Raw genomic sequence first — 18450 nt, forward strand, 5'->3', positions numbered from 1 at the left:
GTGCCATTTGAGACAACATGGGTGGATCTAGAGGCTATCACGCTAAGTGAGGTGAGTCAGACTGAGAAAGGCATATACCATATCTCAATCATAAGTGGAATCTTAAAAAAAAAAAAAAAAGAATAAACAAACAAAAAGAAGAATCAACAAACTGTTGTTTGCCAGAGGGGAAGAGAGGGGATAGACAGAACGGGTAAAGGGAGAGGAAAGTACAGGCTTCTAGTTAGGGAATGAATAAGGCACAGCATAAGGAATATAGCCAGATAGGGTAATAGTGTTGTAGGTGACAGATGGTAGTTACACTTGTGGTGAACACAGCATAATGTATAAATTTGTCAAATCACTGTGTCGTGCACTGACGCTGGTGTAACATGGTGTGTCAGCCGTACTCATTTGTAGTAATAATAAAGTCATTTGCTACTCTTGGCACTTTTTAAGATCTAGACACTTATATTCCTGGCGTGATGTTTTCTTACCTTGTTATTGTCTTACGGTTTTGGTTTTGGTGCGTGTATGTTGGCGTTTTTCCCTAGCATCCATGAAGAAGGTAAAATCCCTCCGTGATCCTTCTGCCAAAATGTCCAAATCAGACCCTGATAAACTGGCCACGGTGAGGATAACAGACAGCCCAGAGGAGATCGTGCAGAAATTCCGCAAGGCTGTGACGGACTTCACGTCGGAGGTGACCTACGAGCCAGCCCGCCGACCCGGGGTCTCCAACCTCGTGGCCATCCACGCGGCGGTGGCCGGCCTTCCCGTGGAGGAGGCGCTCCGGCTCGGCGCGGGCATGGACACCGCTCACTACAAGCTGCTGGTGGCCGACGCCGTGATTCAGAGATTTGCTCCGATAAAGAGGGAAATTGAAAAACTGAAGATGGACAGGAGCCACTTAGAGAAGGTTTTACAGGTTGGGTCAGCCAAAGCCAAAGAATTAGCCCATCCCGTGTGCCAGGAGGTGAAGAAATTGGTGGGGTTTCTATAGGAAGCTTCCAAGCCTGGCAGGAAGGCTTATATGTGTTGTGTCCTGTGCACTCCTATTAATAAAGGCAGCTTTCCTCAGAAATGAAAAATGATGGCTTGGGGACATTTAATTTTGGTACACATGATTATTGGCTTCATTTGATCAGTAAGAATTTGTAACTTTCAGGGGCGCCTGGGTGGCTCAGTCCTTGAGCGTCTGCCTTCCGCTCAGGTCATGATCTCAGGGTCCTGGGATCAGAGTCCCGCGTCGGGCTCTCTGCTCAGTGGGGAGTTTGCCTCTCCCTCTCCCTCTGCCTCTCTCACTCTCCCTCCCTCTCAAATAAATAAATAAAATCTTAAAAAAAAAAAAGAATTTGTAACTTTCAAAGAGAGCAGTGTTCTAAATCCCATCAGCAAAATGCTGTGGCCAAGAAAGAAAGAAGGCATAACTCTCTGAATCCTCAGTTATTTGAGGCACACACCTTACCCTGAATTTAGGTCCATGAATGTGATTGAGGTGAGCAGTAATTTGGCAAATGAGGGTATCATTTGTCTCTCTCTGTGGAGTACATACTGTCAGGGGTGCTCACTTGATGCGTCCCAGCCCTTTTAAATGTTTCTGTTTTGTTTTGAAGTAATCTCTATGCCCAACGTGGGGCTTAAACTCACCACCCAGAGATCAAGAGTCACATGCTTCACTGACTGAGCCAGCCAGGTGCCCCTCTGTCCCAACTCTTTTAAAAAGTAGTATGTAGATTCTTAGACTTAATAATCCTTGGGATGCCATTTGGACCAATTTGTATTGAGATCTTATAATAATAAGCTGATAATTAGAGTTCATTTGTCACTAAGATAGTACCTGCCTAAATGTATTTAAGCTACTTAACTCTTCCCGATGAAACCACACTGACTGTCCCAATAAATACTGTTTTGTTTTGTTTAATTCAGCAATACGTGATACAATCTTCTGAGAAGGTTGCATTATTTCAACTTGGTGGATGTACAAAAACCCAGGTTCCTGGATTCTGTTTGTAGTTCAGTACTTCTTTGCCTTCACTTCTAGTTCAACATCACCAGCACACTGGGAAATATACGGGGGGTGGGGTTGCCATTTTACCCCAAAGTGAGGCTCAGAGACTGCATTAGTTTGTGCGGTATCACTCAGTGAGAAGCAAGTCCAAGATTCAAACCTTCCCTCCTTGAAGAGTAGTATTTTTTCCATCAGCATAGAACCATAAGAGGCAGTAGCTATAGGACTCCAAACATTATTTTGAAGGTGAATACTCAAAATGTAACACCTGAACTGTGGACCCTGTTTATATCAGTAACTCAACCAGAAAATCCGGATTCAGCCAACTTGGTTGTATTTGCTTCTCAGAATCCCCAAGGCAGGTCCTAAGTTCTGTCTTCTATGCTTAAGGCAGAGACACTTCAAAGTCTATTCTGCCATACTACCATAGGAGGGAGGCCGGACCAATCAGACATTCCCGATGAGTGAAAGCTTCTCACCTCTCCTCTACTTCAGCCTCTCTGAGTAATAACGAGTCACTCTAAAACCTAGCTTTTCTGCACTTTGTATATGAAAATGACAGTCCTGACTGACAGCACCAGGACCTGTTAGTAAGCTTGATTTTGTAAGAGAATATAAGGTTTTTTGTCAGTGGGTACCATGATCACCTTTTATACATAAGGGACATATGTTGGGCAAATAATACATATGTTGGGCAAATAATTTTTTTAAAGATTGATTGATTGATTTTAAAGAAAGAGAGATAGAGCAGGGGGAGGGGCAGAGGGAGAGGGAGAAAGAGAATCTCAAGCAGGCTCCCTTCTAAGCGCAGAGCCAGACCAAGGGCTTGATCCCATGACCCTGAGATCATGACCTGAGCTGAAATCAAGAGTCTTGAGCTTAACTGACTGAGCCACCCAGGTGCCCTGAAAAGAATTTCTGTTCATGTTTCTTAAGGGAAGAAAGTAGAGTAGTCCTTCTATCAGAACAGATATAAGGACACAAAACACTGCATCCCAGAATCCACCCCAGGTTCAAATCCTTTTTGGAATCTTTTCTTGGAATGTAGTATCTATAGTCCGAGAGCCTCTTTGGGTGTATTTTCTCCAAGGCTCCTTTTTTTTTTTTTCCTTTGAGACGAACCAAAGTATGAATACTGGAAAATGACAAAATTAAAGATGGATCTATCAAACCAATTTTTGTGTCTGTGTATTTTTTTAAAAATCTGCTTGCCACACCTTTCATCCACAGAACTAAAGGTGCCATGGAAAGAATCTCGGAGGAGAAAAACTACAGGACTTGTGGTAACTTCCAAGGAACAAAGCCCTCACAGGTGAGGATGGGCTTGTGACCATCCTGCTCTGGTTATCGTTGCAAGTGACCCGAGGGCTCATCAAGTCCGAAACCCATACCCATGATTGAGAGATGTGCCAGTGATCTCAGGAAGTTGATAAATGAGCCAAGATGAGAACCTAGGTGTCTTTTCCCTCCTTTCCACCTACCGTTTACAGGCCTCCACACAATCTTTTCGTTGAGATGAAGAATCAGACATCTAACTGGTGGCCCACCTCAAAAGGTGATTTTAATTGTCATTTCCATATGTGTTGTAGAGAGTTGAAATGATGAAAGGTATTTCACATGGCAGTAATGATGCCAGGTAAGTCGGTGTTCCGTAGCTCCACAGGCCGACAAACCCCATTTCAAACCCACTCTGACAGACTGTCACTTGGAACACATGGGGGTGTCTTGTCCTGTGTAGGTACCTCATAAACATTTATAAAAATAATGTCCGAAAATGGGCTAGAGGTTTCTATTAAAGTGTGGGTTGCTTGTTTTTCCAGAAACCTTAAAGATACTGATCCTCAAACATTAAATAACACTATTGCGCTGTCACATGTATCAGGCACCCTTCCAGATGTCTTAGAACCATGTTTTCCCACCTGTGGTTCCTTGCCCTGCAGCATGAGCACGACCGGGCAGATTCTCTGGCTCTACCCCAGACCTACTGAATCAGAAATGTGGGGGATGAACCCAGCAATCCGTGTTTTAACAACCTTCTAGGTGATTCTGATCATAATAAACTTCGAGAGCCACTGCTTTATATATATTCTCTCATTTAATTCTCAAAACCCAATCCTAGTATCAGTCTCATATTACTAAGAATGAGACCGGGGGACGGGAGTGCTCAGTACGTGCTCACGAGCCTCCGTGACTAATGGCTAGCATGTTGGACAGTGCGGCCAGAGACTATTTCCATCAACACAGAAATGTCCGTTGGACACTGCCGTGTGAAGGCATTCAGCTTACTGATTTTGCTTGTAGTAGGTCAAACACATACAGGTCAGAACTCTCCCTGGAGAGTTCTTCAACTGGAGAGTTCGTGAAGATCGTGAAAGGATTATTTGAGAAAGACAGACCATATAGTTCCCCAAACAATCCTTCAGTAATAAGAGCTTGCACGTACTACTCTCTGCACTTGCTCGATGCAGGGCACTTTGTGTGTTTATATGCAATATCTCATTTCATATTTCTATCAGGCTATAAGATAGGAACGATTAGCACTGCTCTTTCAAGTAAGTAAACAAAGATTCAGCCACTTACATAAAGTCACCCATTGATTATTACTCTCTAGTATCTCCTAGTTAGGAACCCATTGATACCCCTTACCTAGTGTGCCCAAAGGAATGGTCTGCCCCTTCCTGACCAGTCTAGATTCTTCTCTGAGCACTTACGAGCCTCTCCTGTGTGTCCCATGACCTTAGCCCTCACTTCTCCCTCCCTGTCTCCCTTCATCCTACCTGTGCTTCTTGCTTCAATGCTCCTCTAATTATTTCCCACAAGTTTCGTTTGTGCACACAGCACAGTCTAGTTTGTTTTCTCCTGCAGCCTTTATTTTCCTCCAGTTCACGCGGTCAAGTGCTGTGTGCCTGTGTTACTAGTGAAAGGGGGTGACTGTGCCATGTGGTGGCTGTTGGTCTCTTTCTCTTTAACATGACAACTCTGTCTGTTCTCATTGACTGTGTTCTCCCTGTGTGATCAACATTCCCCTTTCAGTCTGTCAACCAGAGGGGGGGCTTTTGAAATTTCTTTGGCTGGGAAGAGACCATTCCTCCCTGAAATAGAGCTGAAAACAGAACGTCCATCACTCTCTTGTCATTTTTCCAAGTACCCCCATAGGCAGAATGACCTGGAGGCTTTACTGTTAATCATTTTAAGTTCTCAGATGTTCACTTCCAATAATTTTCTTCTATCGGCTAGGCAGGGATTCTGATTTTTTTTCCAGGAAGGAAAAGGTTCAGAGGGCTGGTGACTTATCCTCAGATATGTAATTCAGCATTGTGACAAATGTTTATGTAGGGCCTCCTTTGTGAAAGGCACAGGGGAAAGACGATATGCCAATTGGTTAGTGGAGGACACACAGAGGTACTAGCTCTGAGTGAGCATGAGAACGAAAGATCAGCCAAGATGTTTAGGGAAGGAATAAAATAGTTACATGATAGGAGAAAGGGCTTTCCTGTCAGAAACTAGGACACAGGGACAGGAAAGCATTCAGGGAAAAGTGAATCTACACAGCTCGTGGCAAAAGGAGAATGGAAACACTAGGTTGAGCCATAGGAAATTGTCAATATTTGATTTTTTTTTATTTATTTATTTATTTTTTTTGCCAAAAACCTGGTGGTTCAGGGTGGATCAACCTGATCTATCCAATGAACAAGCACTTTGTCAAGCAGCTGTCTTACGGGTACCATCAAAGCACCAAGAATTAGAAATGAGACACGGTCTCACGAGAGGTCTCTTGGAGATGAACATGGAGAGCTAGTGAGAGGTAGAATGGGAACTAGAACCGAAGTCTTCTGGGTCTTGTACCTCTCCTGGGTACATGCCATTGACTCTGGCATTAACTCTTAATTATTTGATATATGGCTTCTGAATGTCACACTCATTTAGTGGCTCTGAAAGGAACAGAATATTTAGTATTTGATATAACCATTTTGGCTCTATAGAATGCAAACTTTTTTTTTTACCCCCCCCATCTCTACCCACATACACATATGGTAAACCAGGCTGACAATCATCATTTCCTAAAGTTTCTGAAAAGCACATGATATGACTTTAAATGACTCTATTTAGAATAACCTGATTTGATTTTACATAGTCACTGTCTTATCATAGCCACCTTAATCCCTTTTTCAAGTAAGAGTTTACAATACAGGCTTCCTAGCCACATCCCATCTTTTATCTGTGAATGCAGGATAAAGAAGTATGTGTGCCTCGCACTTACCACCAGATTACCCAACACTAGCCTGTTCACAGAGAACCCCACAGGGAGCAACTGTCAGTTCACATAAATAGATTATCCAGAGTTCCCTCAGTTCGTAGCAGCCTTCTCTGCCCCCCAAAAGAGGAACTTTTTAAAAGATTTTATGTATTCATTTGAGAGAGAGTGAGAGAGAGAAAGCACAACCCAGGGTGGGGCGGGGAGAAGCAGGGGGAGAAGCAGACTCCCAGATGAGAGGGAGCCCAGTGCGGGGCTCGATCCCAGGACCCTGGGATCATGACCTGAGCTGAAGGCAGATGCTTAACCGACAGAGCCACCCAGGCGACCCTCCTACAATAATTTTTTTAAAAACCAAACATTGTGTGGCTAATCCAGACATGACCACAGGAACCAGACCTGGGGAGAGGTGTTCCCACCTAGAGCCAGACAGCCAGTGATCAAGGTGTTATTCCTTAGCAGGATTCCAGAAGAAAGTTCCTATACTAGAAGGGAAGATGAGGCCTCATGGGAATTCAAAGCCACAGAGTTGTTTTATGATGGATTCCCCTCCTGGGAATGAACAAATAGTGGACTTTCTGCAGTTGCTGGTTCCTGCACTGTCCTTCCTGCATCAGCCACTGTACGGCTTCCATGCTGTTCTCACACCTTCTATAGCTTCATATTCTTTTGAGGAAAGCACATTCTGATGCCCCTTTGATGTCCTGGCATATGGACATGTCAAGGTAAACTGGAGAGGTTTTGCCTTTTGATCCATCTAAATCCCAAAGTAACAACCTCTGCATTAAGCATAAATGCTTCCCCACCTCCCATCGCCCACCCCCAGAAAATAATATGTACAGATACACAAAGAACCCTTACCGTACTTGTGGTTCCAATTTTCATCACTTGAGATGTGGACTTGCCATCACGTTGTTGTGGCAGAGGCTCCTAACCATGCTCCAGTATCTCATCTCTCCTTCCTTTTTAGTGATGGAATCCTCTCCCTTAGTTTTAGCAGAGAACGTAGTGCCGAGTAGGGACCACATTTGCCAGCCTACCCTTCAGCAAGCGATGGTTCTGTGAATTTGTTCTAGCCAATGGGATATGGGCAAAATGCTATGTGCAATTTCCAAGACACATCTCTCTTAAAGGAAGTTCCTTTCCCACACACACACACACACACACACACACACACACACACACATATACACTTACTGGAACAGCCTGTTGAGCCCATTGATGGAAACCACAAGAGAAAGATGGGGGAGTCAACCCCTCAGCCTGAGTCCCTGGATTGCCCTACCTAACTCTGGACTGTTATGTGAAAAATAAACTTTTATTATATTTAAGCCACTTTATCTTGAGATCTCTTTGTAACAGTATCTTAGCTATTATCCCAACCAATACGCTAATCTTATTAGACTCTTTGTCTAATGTCTTCCTTCCAGTTGGGTTATTTCAGTTCAATCCAACCAGCATTTTGTGAGAGTCTTCTATGTGGTGAGGCAGTGTTTTCCAAAGTATGGTTCCCAGACCAGGGGCATCATCTCACCTGGGAACTTGTTAGATATGCAAACCCACAAACTCTACCCCAGACTTACTGAATGAGAAAGTCTGGGGTGGGGCTCAGCAGTTGGTTTTAACAAGCCCTTCAGGTGACCTGGATGCACATTAATGTGTAAGAGCCACTGTACTGGGGGATAAAAAAAGAATAAAAAATGGGGGAAAAAAGGGGGAGCGCCTGGGTGGCTCAGTCATTGGGCGTCTGTCTTCAGCTCAGGGCGTGATCCCGGGTCCCTGGGATTGAGCCCCGCATCGGGCTCCATGCTCCGCTGGAAGCCTGCTTCTTCCTCTCCCACTTCCCCTGCTTGTGTTCCCTCTCTCACTGGCTGTCTCTCTCTCTGTCAAATAAATAAATAAAATCTTAAAAAAATAAAAATAAAAAATGGCCTCTTTCAAGGAATTTATATTTGAGGGAAAAAGGTGCAAATAAATAATCAGTCATAAAAGCAAAATATTGCCTTGACTGTCTGCTATTTTCCTGTCTCCTTCTCTTTTTTCATCAGATTAACTCAAAATAATTTAGCTTAGATTGTTTTTTGTTTACACATGTGATTGTTGATAGACAGCCTAAAAATTTACGTCATGCAGGTCTATGCAAATCCTAAAGGGGGAAGTAACTAAAGCTATATTTGAAATAGCATAAATAAAGATTTGATCATCAATATTAGGATTGATGAGGATCTCCTGAAGCCAGGAAAGAAAAGAAGAGGGAGTTATTTTATGCCGTGGGTAGTAAAAGTACAGTACTTATTACCCTATAAAGAATTATATGGTCTAGAAATAAAAACAGTTGAGCATGGATTAAAGTCATAGGTGAGAAAGTCATAAAATTGCATTAAGCACAAGTTAGGAACATGCAAATTATTCTGAAAGTATCCGACATCGATATTATTAAAGTCAAGTGCCATCTTTGCTGTCACCACCCTTATCATCATACTCTTCAGTGTTCAGAATTCTAAGCTAGACTGGACTAAAGCCAATGTTGTATCAGTGATGCGCTAGAAAGGAGAACGCCCGAGAATAAAGACTCTTGAACTTAGTGTGTTTTGTATAAAACCTGTACACCCTTCAGTTTTAATGGGCGATAAAGGTAGAGGAAATAAAGGGGACAATGGATGCAATTTGTAAAAGAATTTGTGATTTCAGATTAAAATCAGTTTGCCATTGTTCTTCTTAACAAGAGATGATTCAGATCATTGAAATCTGTAGATAATCCAAAAGCTACATAAAATATTATTACTAAGCACAGCAAACTGTTCTTATGCTTTTGGCATTGGAGCTAAACACTTTAGATAGTGCTAACATATAAAATAAGTGTTAGGGCGCCTGGATGGTTCAATAGGTTAAGTGTCTGCCTTCGGCTCAGGTCATGATCCCGGAGTCCTGGGAGTGAATCCCACATTGGGCTCCCTGCTCAGCTTGGAGTCTCTTCTCCCTCTCCCTCTGCCTCTTGCTCCCTCACTCGCTCTCTATCTCAAATAAATAAATACGATCTTTTAAAAAAATTTTAAGTAAGTGTTAGTACATCCCCAAACTGCCAAACTTAGGAATGCTGGACTCTGTGATAAGAGGTAGCAGTTAGTGTTACTCGAAGCCCTGTGCATCTTTAGAAGAAAGGGGTTAATTTCCTCACCCACTGTTTGGAACAAAGTCATTTGCTGCTAGAAATCACTTCAGCCCTGGCTTACATGTTTTTAAAATCATGCAGTGTCTTGAAACTACCATCCAGTTTGATAAGATACAACCAATTTATTTCCTTCTTTCCCTCCTTTTCTCTTTAAGGATATTTCATCCATCTTCTTCCCCAAAATACTGTCAGTCAGGATTTCCAAATAATTTGGAATCAAAAGTATTCAACAGTCTGGAGGCAAGTGAGCTTTTTATTGCATTTTTATTGGGAGCAAATTGAACTGTGTGGGCAGGCTAGAGAGGGACCCCTCTGTGAGGCTCCAGCACACCCCAGCATTGCACCCCAGCAAGGATTCATGTTACAAGAATTACATCATTGTGATCTGCTTATGTTGGCCCACCAGGCTTAACAGGCCCCTGGGTGTTGCAGGCAGGTTAAATCCTGTCAATCTTCAAGAACCTTCCATGAGAGAGCTTATGTGGCCCCCAGAAGTCTCTGTCTTTCTTCTTTCTTCTTTTTTTTTTAAAGATTTTATTTATTTCTTTGACAGAAAGACAGCCAGCGAGAGAGGGAACACAAGCAGGGGGAGTGGGAGAGGAAGAAGCAGGCTCCCATCGGACAACCCTGATGCAGGGGCTCAATCCCAGAACGCTGGGATCACATCCTGAGCCAAAGGCAGACGCTTAACGACTGAGCCACCCAGGCGCCCCCTCTGTCTTTCTTGTAACTTTCTAATCTTTTCCTAATTTAACACATGGAGAAATATTTGGCAAACTATAACCATGTTACATCTTCACGAACCCATATAGAGCATAAGAATTGTTATCCCCATTTTACAGTTAAGTATTCCCTGTGTACTTTGGCATTAATTAACCTATTCATTGCACTTGAAATTTGCACCATAAATTACCATTCATTTATTGTATGTGTACTTGTTTGTAAGTGCCTTTGAGGGCTTTGCAAATTCAAATGGTTTCACAAGACAGATAACTATGTAAATTCATTAAATAACTTCACAAATATTTATTCAGCACTTACTATGTGCCAGGCACTGCTCTAGACACCAGGGATACAGTGGTGAATAAAACAGACAAAAATCCCTGCCCTCTTTGAATTGACATTGTAGTGAAGAGAGACAAACAATAAATGAACAAGGAAAGTAAATGTTAGGCATAAGGTGAGGAGCGATGTAGAAATATAAAGAAAATGAGGCTAGAGTGTGCTGTGGACTGAAATGTGCCCCCCCCCCACCCCCCGAAACCTGAAAATGCCTATGTTGAAGCCCTAACCCCCAGGACCAGAGAATGTGCCTTTACAGGGAGACAGGCCTTTAAAAGGGTAATGAAGTTAAAATGAGGCCGCTAGTGTGGGCCCTAGTGCAATCTGACTGGTGTCTTGATAAAAAGAGATTAGGACGACATCAGAGGTGCTCTTGCACAGAGAAAGGACCATGTGAGGACATAACAAGAAGGTGGCCCTCTGCAGGCCAAGGAGAGAGGCCTCAGAAGAAACCAAACAGGCTGACATCTTGATCTCGGACGTCTGGCTCTACATGTTTTGCTGTTCAGCAGTTGGTGGCTTCTTATTATGGCAGCCCTACCCTACTCATACAGAGTGCTTGTTTTAAATAGGCTGATAAAGGGTGGCTTTGCTGAGGTCAAATTTAAGCAGAAAACTGAATGAGGTGAGGAAGACAGCAAGGTAACATCTGGGGTGAGAGCAGTCCAGAGAGGACATCCAATGCAAAAGCAGGAGTGTGCTTGACTTGTTGAAAGAGTAGCAAGGAAACCATTGTGGGTAGAGCAGGGTGAATGAGGAGGGGAGTGGTAGATAGGCTGGAACTCTATGCAGCCAGGGCCTTCCAGGCAATCGTAGGCTATTGGCTTTTACTTTAGGGCACTGGAACTGGAAGGCCGTTGTAGGCTTAAGTTAGAAAAGGTTCATGCTGGCTATTATGTTGAGAAATCTATTATAGGGGTCAGAGTTGGACATGGGAAGAGTAGTTAGGGGATTATTTTAATCATCCATATAAGAGGGAAGCCTTGGAGTGAGATCATAGTGATGGAAGGAGTAAGATGTGGTCAAATTTGGGATACATTTGTGAAAGGAGAGCTAACAGGGTTTGCTGATAGATTTGTTGTGATATCGAGAGAAAAAAAAAGAAGTCAAGGATACCTTCAAGGTTTTTGACCTGAAAAGTTAGAAGCATGGAGTAGCTGTTTACTGAAATGGGAAAGACTGTAGGGGAAGTAACTTTGGAAAGATCAGGAGTTTGGTTTTGACATGTGGAGATGTTTAGCGGGCAGTTGGATATTTAAAATTAGAGGTCAGGGAGAGGTCTAGGCTAGAGATATTAATTTGGGAGTCACCAAGATAGAGACAGCACTTAAAGCCACGAGTCTTGAAGAAATCTCTGCATATATGAGTGTGGACAGAGAAAAGAGGAGGTCCAAGGACTGATCCTATTTCAAGGTAGAAGGAAATGAGAAAATATGCAGCAAGGAGCCTGAGAAAGAAAGGCCAATATGACAGAAGAAAAAGCAGAAGAGAGTGTTACCCTGGAAGACAAATGGAAAAGTTGTTTTCCACAAAAGGACTAATCTGTGTCAAGTAAAGTGAAGGCTGGAAAGGACAACTGGATTTAGCAAGCAATGTGGAGGTCATCGGTGACCTTGATCAAAGCAGTCTGGGTAGATGGAGGGGTCAAGAGTTGAATATATTTAAGAGGAAATGGAAAAAGGGAAATGAAAGCTAGTGACCTTGACAACCCTTGCAGGAGAAATGCTGTAAAGAGAAGCAGAGAAATGGGACAGGAGGATAGTGATATGGAATCAAGGGGGGAGGGGCACGGAAAATTGCATGTGTGTATGCTGATGAGAATGGTCCTGTAGAGAATGAAAATGTGTGCTGCAGGAGAGAGAGAGGACAATTGCTGAAGGAACGTCCTTGAGTGATAAGGGATGGGATCCAGAGCACTTGTGAACAAGCTGGAGTTAGATGGGAGAGGACAGAAGAGGAGGAAGGATCGATGGACACAGATGCAGATGGATTTTTACGTGTGGTAGAAAAGCAAGTGGTAGAAAGCCTCTGTGTTGCCTTAATTTTCCTAGTGAAATAGGAATCAAGGTCCACGGCGGAGAATTAAGACAAGGAAGGACATGTTGGAGGTTTGAGGAGGGAAGTACAGTCGTGGGGACAAGGAAAGGGAATATACCAGGGAAATGAAATGGAACTGGCAGGCAGCATTTAGGGTCTCTCTTGAGGCTAGGGAACATGAATTTATGAGGGCAGTCAAGGAAGTTGATTATTTTGCTCTAGCCACATTGCACTGTGTGAGTGTAGGCACAGTGCAGGAAAAGTTGGATTTTCTTTTTAAAAATTTTTATTTAAATTCAATTTAATTAATACACTGTATTATTGTTTCAGAGGTAGAATCCAGTGATTCATCAGTTGCATACAACACCCAGTGCTCTTAATGCCCTTAATGCCCATCCCCCCTGCCCCCTCAGTTTGTTTGCTGTAGTTAAGAGTTGGATTTAACCTAGAGCTGTGCTTTGCTAGGTAATTGCAACAAAAGGTCAAATGGGCAAAGGATCTAAGTGGGTTTAACAATGGCTCATGGCATCCAAACCAGGAGAGGGGAAAGTGAGGCTGTGAGGGGTATGGAAATAGTGAAAAGATAGCAAGATCAGTTGATTGAAGTTCCCAGAGGTGTCCAAGAATTGAAGGAGTGAGCTGGAAAGACAGGATATGTTAGACTGAGAATCCAAGCTCATGGGCAGGTAATTCTTGGTATTGATAATCAAGTGTGAGGGACGGCCTGAGGAATGATTGCGTACATGGGGTGGAAAAGATGATCTCAAGAGAAGAGAAAGTCAAAGAAGCTAGGGTATTGTAAAGATCATTGACTTCAATGTGCAACCACAAAGACTTTGCCCAGAGAGGCACTGGAGAAGTGAGAGAGAGCCAGGAATAAAATCTTCAAGAAATGAAGAGGAGTGGTCTTAGGAGTCTGTAGGCTGATGGCACAAGTTCCCAAGCCAGGGGTTTTAGGCAGAAATGAGGGACAATGATCTGGAAATAACAATGAGGAGCAAAGGGGACACGTCCTCCACCTCCAGCTGCCAGAGTCATGTATAGGCTGGAGCACGAGATCCCCCACATTTCCAGCACCCCCTGGTAGCAGGCTTGGGCCGGGTAGCGACCACGGGTAAGTGAGCAAGGTAGTTTTTCCTCAGTCTGCACTTTGGAAGGTTACAGGGTGGGGAGGACATTAAGCAACATGTGCTTGGCCATTGGGTTGTTACTTCTTAACTTATAAATGATCCATCATCAGTTAAGCCATCAGCAAACTTTTATAATTTCATTGTTTGGCCCTGCTAGTCTGATTCTTAGTCTAAAGCATTTGTTTTTATTGTTTTGTTTATTTTGTTTAGGGGGATAGCAAAGTGAGGGGCGTAGCAGCTAAATTAGTCCAATTCCTCTGAGAACTTTCTTTATTTTCTTTCTTTCTTTCTTTCTTTCTTTCTTTCTTTCTTTCTTTCTTTCTTTCTTTCTTTCTTTCTTTCTTTTCTTCCTTTCTTCCTTTCTTTCTTTTTGAGAGGGGGAGAGAAAGGGAGGTGTGGGAAGGGAGAAATGGAGAGGGAGAGAGAATCTTAAGCAGGCTCCACGCCCAGCACAGAGCCCTACACAGAGCTCAATCTCACAACAGGGAGATCATGACCTGAGCTGCTTCACCGACTGAGCCACCCAGGCACCCCTCCTCTGAGACCGTTTTACAATATCTCAGACACTTCCACATGGGAAGGTTTTCCTGGAACAAGCTTTCTCTCAAATAAAGAGACCTAGAGGGGCGACTGGGTGGCTTAGTCGTTAAGCCTTTGCCTTCGGCTCAGGGCGTGATCCCGGTGTTCTGGGATGGAGCCCCACATCAGGCTCCTCCCCTGGGAGCCTGCTTCTTCCTCTCCCACTCCCCCTGCTTGTGTTCCCTCTCTCACTGGCTGTCTCTCTCTCTGTCAAATAAATAAATAAAATCTAAATAAATAAATAAAATAAAAAGAGCCAGAATATCTGGGACTCTCCAGGCAGGCACACCCTCTTTAGGAATCTGCTCTGATTTCCTGGGGCTGCTTTGTTCTGGAGCTCTGGAGCCCCTGGTTGTAGGTGGGACTGACCCACGGTTGCTCTAGGGCTCTGCTTTGGTTGCTACATTTCTGCCACAGGGACACCATTGCGGTGACATACTTTCTCTGGGCAAGATGTTGCTTTGTACCTGACACTCCTCGTTTTTAGAGTTACTTCCTCAGTATGAGCAGCTTTGATTCCTAGAAGTGTACCCATACTAGCTGGCTAAGAGGAAAAGAATACTGGAGAAAGTGATGGTGCAGTCTTTTATGTGGCCGGTAAGCTATTTTTAAAGACATTTCCAAAAGAGGCATTCCAAAAATGTTTTGAACAATCATTTGAAAAAGATAGAGAATCCCAGGGTATCTTCTTTGAAGGACAACTCCAATTTGAATAAATAAATTCTGGTATTTAAAAATATATATCAGCCCCATTGCTTTCTAGTCAGCTTTCCATCCTTTAATCCTTTTAAACAAATTTAACTGATCAAAGGAAAGAGCCCTGCCTTAGTGACAGTTGCTATTCACCATTGTAACAGGCAGGATGTGTGGCTGAGATAGAAAATAACTTCTGATTTTGTGGAGTTAGGAGCAAACTCAACACTGTTCACTTTCTAATTTTGCCAACAACCAATTCAAATATTTGAGACTTTTGAACATGTTAAGGCAGAAACGTAGTGAGGAATCAAAGGAGGAGCTCTTCATTATTAGGAAGGCCAGCATTTAAATGTCTGTACCTTCTGCTCTACATCCAGGTACAGGGTATTAATGAGATGGCTCCCTAAGAAAGCAGAAAGTCTTTCTATTTGGAATGCCACAAGGAATGACCTACAACTTGACCTTGACTGCCTCAGCTTGCCATGGGGAAATTTGAAATGAAAAATACAAAAAGAGGTGGAAAACAGAAAGCTCCTTGAAAATGGGTTTTTGTCTTTTTTTATTACATGGTCTGACACAGCACATGAGCCTATGTGATAAGTTGGCTCCCTTGGGAAAATCCAATTAATCGGCACACCTTTTCCAAAAATACAACCGCCCTTGTGGATATATTAAGTGTGGCTCTTCCCCAGTTCCCTTTTGCCAAACAGCACATGTTTACCAAAAAGGCTATAAAGGACGTACTTGGAATAGGAAACAATCAACTTATGCCCAGGTGGATGGAACCTTTGGGACTACCTCATTAGTACCCACATAAACCCACTGAGTTAACCGGTCATCACAGTTTACAATGGAACAGCTAAAAAAAAAAAAAAAAAAAAAAAAAGCTATGGCTGGGGGAGTGGGGGAAATAACACGGAAGAGTCATCTTCAGCTTAGCTCATTCCCTTCTCTGTTTCATAGCCTAATGTGGGAAGAAAAGGGAGGAGAGGATGTTCGTTCTGGAAAGAATTTGGGCAGGAGGAGATCTGACCTGATTGGAGGAGAAATCAGAACAGAAACTTCAATACCTCTGGACTCCTATATATTGATATATTGATCCTTCAGGATACCTGGCACTGCCCAAAGGGATGTCTGAACATTAAATTTCTCTTAACATTTTCCATCTTAATTAATTGAGTCTTCTCCCTTCACCTTATTCTAAGATAATTGTTCAATAAACCCAGCAAGATGTGAGATGTTGTATAAATCAAAGTATTAACCTTGAGTCTCTCATCTCAGTATGTTACAGTTTGGTAAACCAAAAAAAAAGTAAACCCATTAAACATGGTCTAGCAAACTAGTTTTGCTTTGTATGACACACTCGAGAAATGTGTCTTGGAAGAGTTTTTAACTGAATGTGGTTAAATATCTAATCCCTTTTGTGTACCTTTGTTTTATACTTCTCAATTTGTCCATTCACTCAACAAATATTTCAGCCTCCTGTTATGAGCAAGGCACTATGTTGGGCACAGAGAAAACCTTGGTAAACCTGATAACATATCAAGGATATTAATACTGATCAATAAAACCCCCTAAAAATGATTCACTGTGAAGCATTCTAAACAAATGATTTTTTAAAATGTGGTTATTGGGGCGCCTGGGTGGCTCAGTCGTTAAGTGTCTGCCTTCGGCTCAGGGCGTGATCCTCTGCTGGGAGCCCGCTTCTTCCTCTCCCACTCCCCCTGCTTGTGTTCCCTCTCTCGCTGGCTGTCTCTCTGTCAAATAAATAAATAAATAAATAATCTTTAAAAATAAAATAAAATAAAATAAAACGTGGTTATTATCGGGGCACCTGGTGGCTCAGTCGGTGAAGCGCCTGCAGCTCAGGTTGTGATCTCAGGGTCCTGGGATAGAGCACGCCCCCCCCCCCCTGTCAATGGGGAGCCTGCTTCTCCCTCTCCCTCTGCAGCTCCCCCTACTTGTGCGCTCTCTAGCATGCATTCTCCCTCTTTCTCTCTCTCATAAATAAATAAAAAATCTTTTAAAAAATAAATAAATACAATTTGGTTATTATCTTCCCTTGCCCCTCCTGATGTGCCCTTTCAGTCCTACTATAAAAGTCCTGAAAATACTTTGGTGGAGTGGAGTACGAAAAAACCAAGTTTGCGGTGTAAAAGAGTAAATGAAATTGGCACTCCCTTCTGCTCTGAGAAACATGAGGACTTTGCCTGCTCTGGGGGCTCCTGTTCTTTTGGAAGCCCTCAGCTGGTCTTTAGCAGCAATGATGACATAAAGGAAAATTACATTCTGATGCAGAATTCAGCCCCTTCATCTTTCTCCTTTCTCTACAGCTTGAAGCTAGGGGCCCATAGAGGATCTAATATCAAAAGGAAGAGGGTAATACCACTACACGGAGAAAAAAAATAATTACCAAATTTCCTGAATAGTAAACAGCTTAAAAAAAGAAGAAGCTGAACCCTTTGATAGCTTGGCCCTTGGTCTGCCCGTGAATGCCTTAAGGATTATATCATCAGACTGACTCCAGCAGCCCGTACTATTGTTTCAGAAGGAGGAAACAACGAAGAAAGGGAGGGAGAAAAGGGGATGGGTGGGAGCAGGTCTGCCCCTTGGGGAGGGGAGAGTTTGATTTTGAAGGTGCAGTTATCAAATGTTAATGTAGTGAGGCTAGAAAGACAAATTGAGCAATTTCTCAGAGTCTGTGGAAAGGAAGCTTCTCAGGGCCCTTTCTCCTTTTCTTGAGGGATTAACGTAGACGTTTGGATTCAATAACTTTCCTACCACAGATGACATTAGCTCAGAAGAGATAAAGCGACCTGAGGTTATCCAGAAAAGTTATTGCTGTAAACTATCACCTGGGGGCAGTCTTGTGACTGTTAAGTTTCCTCGGCCTCCTTCTCGCAAGGATTTCACTTACTATTTTCTCGATGGGCTCAGTTTCTTTAGCTGAAGTTAAGGAGTGAGAAAAAAAGGCAAAAGGGGAAGGACGCTCAGGAACGAAGCCTCACGCCCTTCTCAATCGGGCGGGAGGCGATAGCGCGAGACTGTGCCGGAGGTTGTGAACAGTCACAAAGGTTTTCCTTTGGGTCTTTGAAATGGAAAGCCTCAGAAGCCGAGGAGGCGGCGGGGTGGAGGCGGCAGACACCGGGTCCTGGGATACTAACGACCTCGGCGCGGATGGCAACAGCCAGAGGCCCGGGATTCCCGAGATTCCGGGAATTTACGGAGACCCCCAACCCCGACCCGGGCGCGCGCACACACACACACACGTACTCGCCTCCCCACCCCATCGGGCCGGGCCTGCCCGCGGGTTCCGAGACGCCCTGGCTCTAGCCCACGACCGCGCGGGGACTAGTTAGCAAAGGGAGGAGGGGGGTGTGGACTCTGCCCGGCGCTCACTGATCAACGTGGACACTCGCGCGGCGGCAGCCAGGCCTGCCCCTATCCAGCTGCCGCCGCAAGCGTTACAAGCCGTCGCTCACAAGCTAGGGCGCTACTGGGTCCGCTCCGGAGGAGCTGCCCGGCCCGC

At 43.7% G+C, this 18450-nt stretch overlaps 1 protein-coding gene across 1 annotated transcript in view; it reads left to right on the forward strand.

Moving 5' to 3' along the window:
- The window catches only part of WARS2 (tryptophanyl tRNA synthetase 2, mitochondrial), a 96550-nt gene extending 95487 nt beyond the window's left edge, over positions 1 to 1063 (forward strand). Inside the window, exon 6 of the mRNA XM_008706359.2 lies at positions 534 to 1063. Within this exon, the coding sequence (XP_008704581.1) occupies positions 534 to 982 (449 nt within the window). The 3' untranslated portion in view covers positions 983 to 1063. The remainder of the gene's footprint in view (positions 1 to 533) is intronic.
- Positions 1064 to 18450: the final 17387 nt, after the last annotated feature.

The sequence above is a fragment of the Ursus maritimus genome, unplaced genomic scaffold (assembly GCF_017311325.1).
Source record: "Ursus maritimus isolate PB19 unplaced genomic scaffold, ASM1731132v1 scaffold_12, whole genome shotgun sequence".
NCBI lineage: Eukaryota > Metazoa > Chordata > Mammalia > Carnivora > Ursidae > Ursus > Ursus maritimus.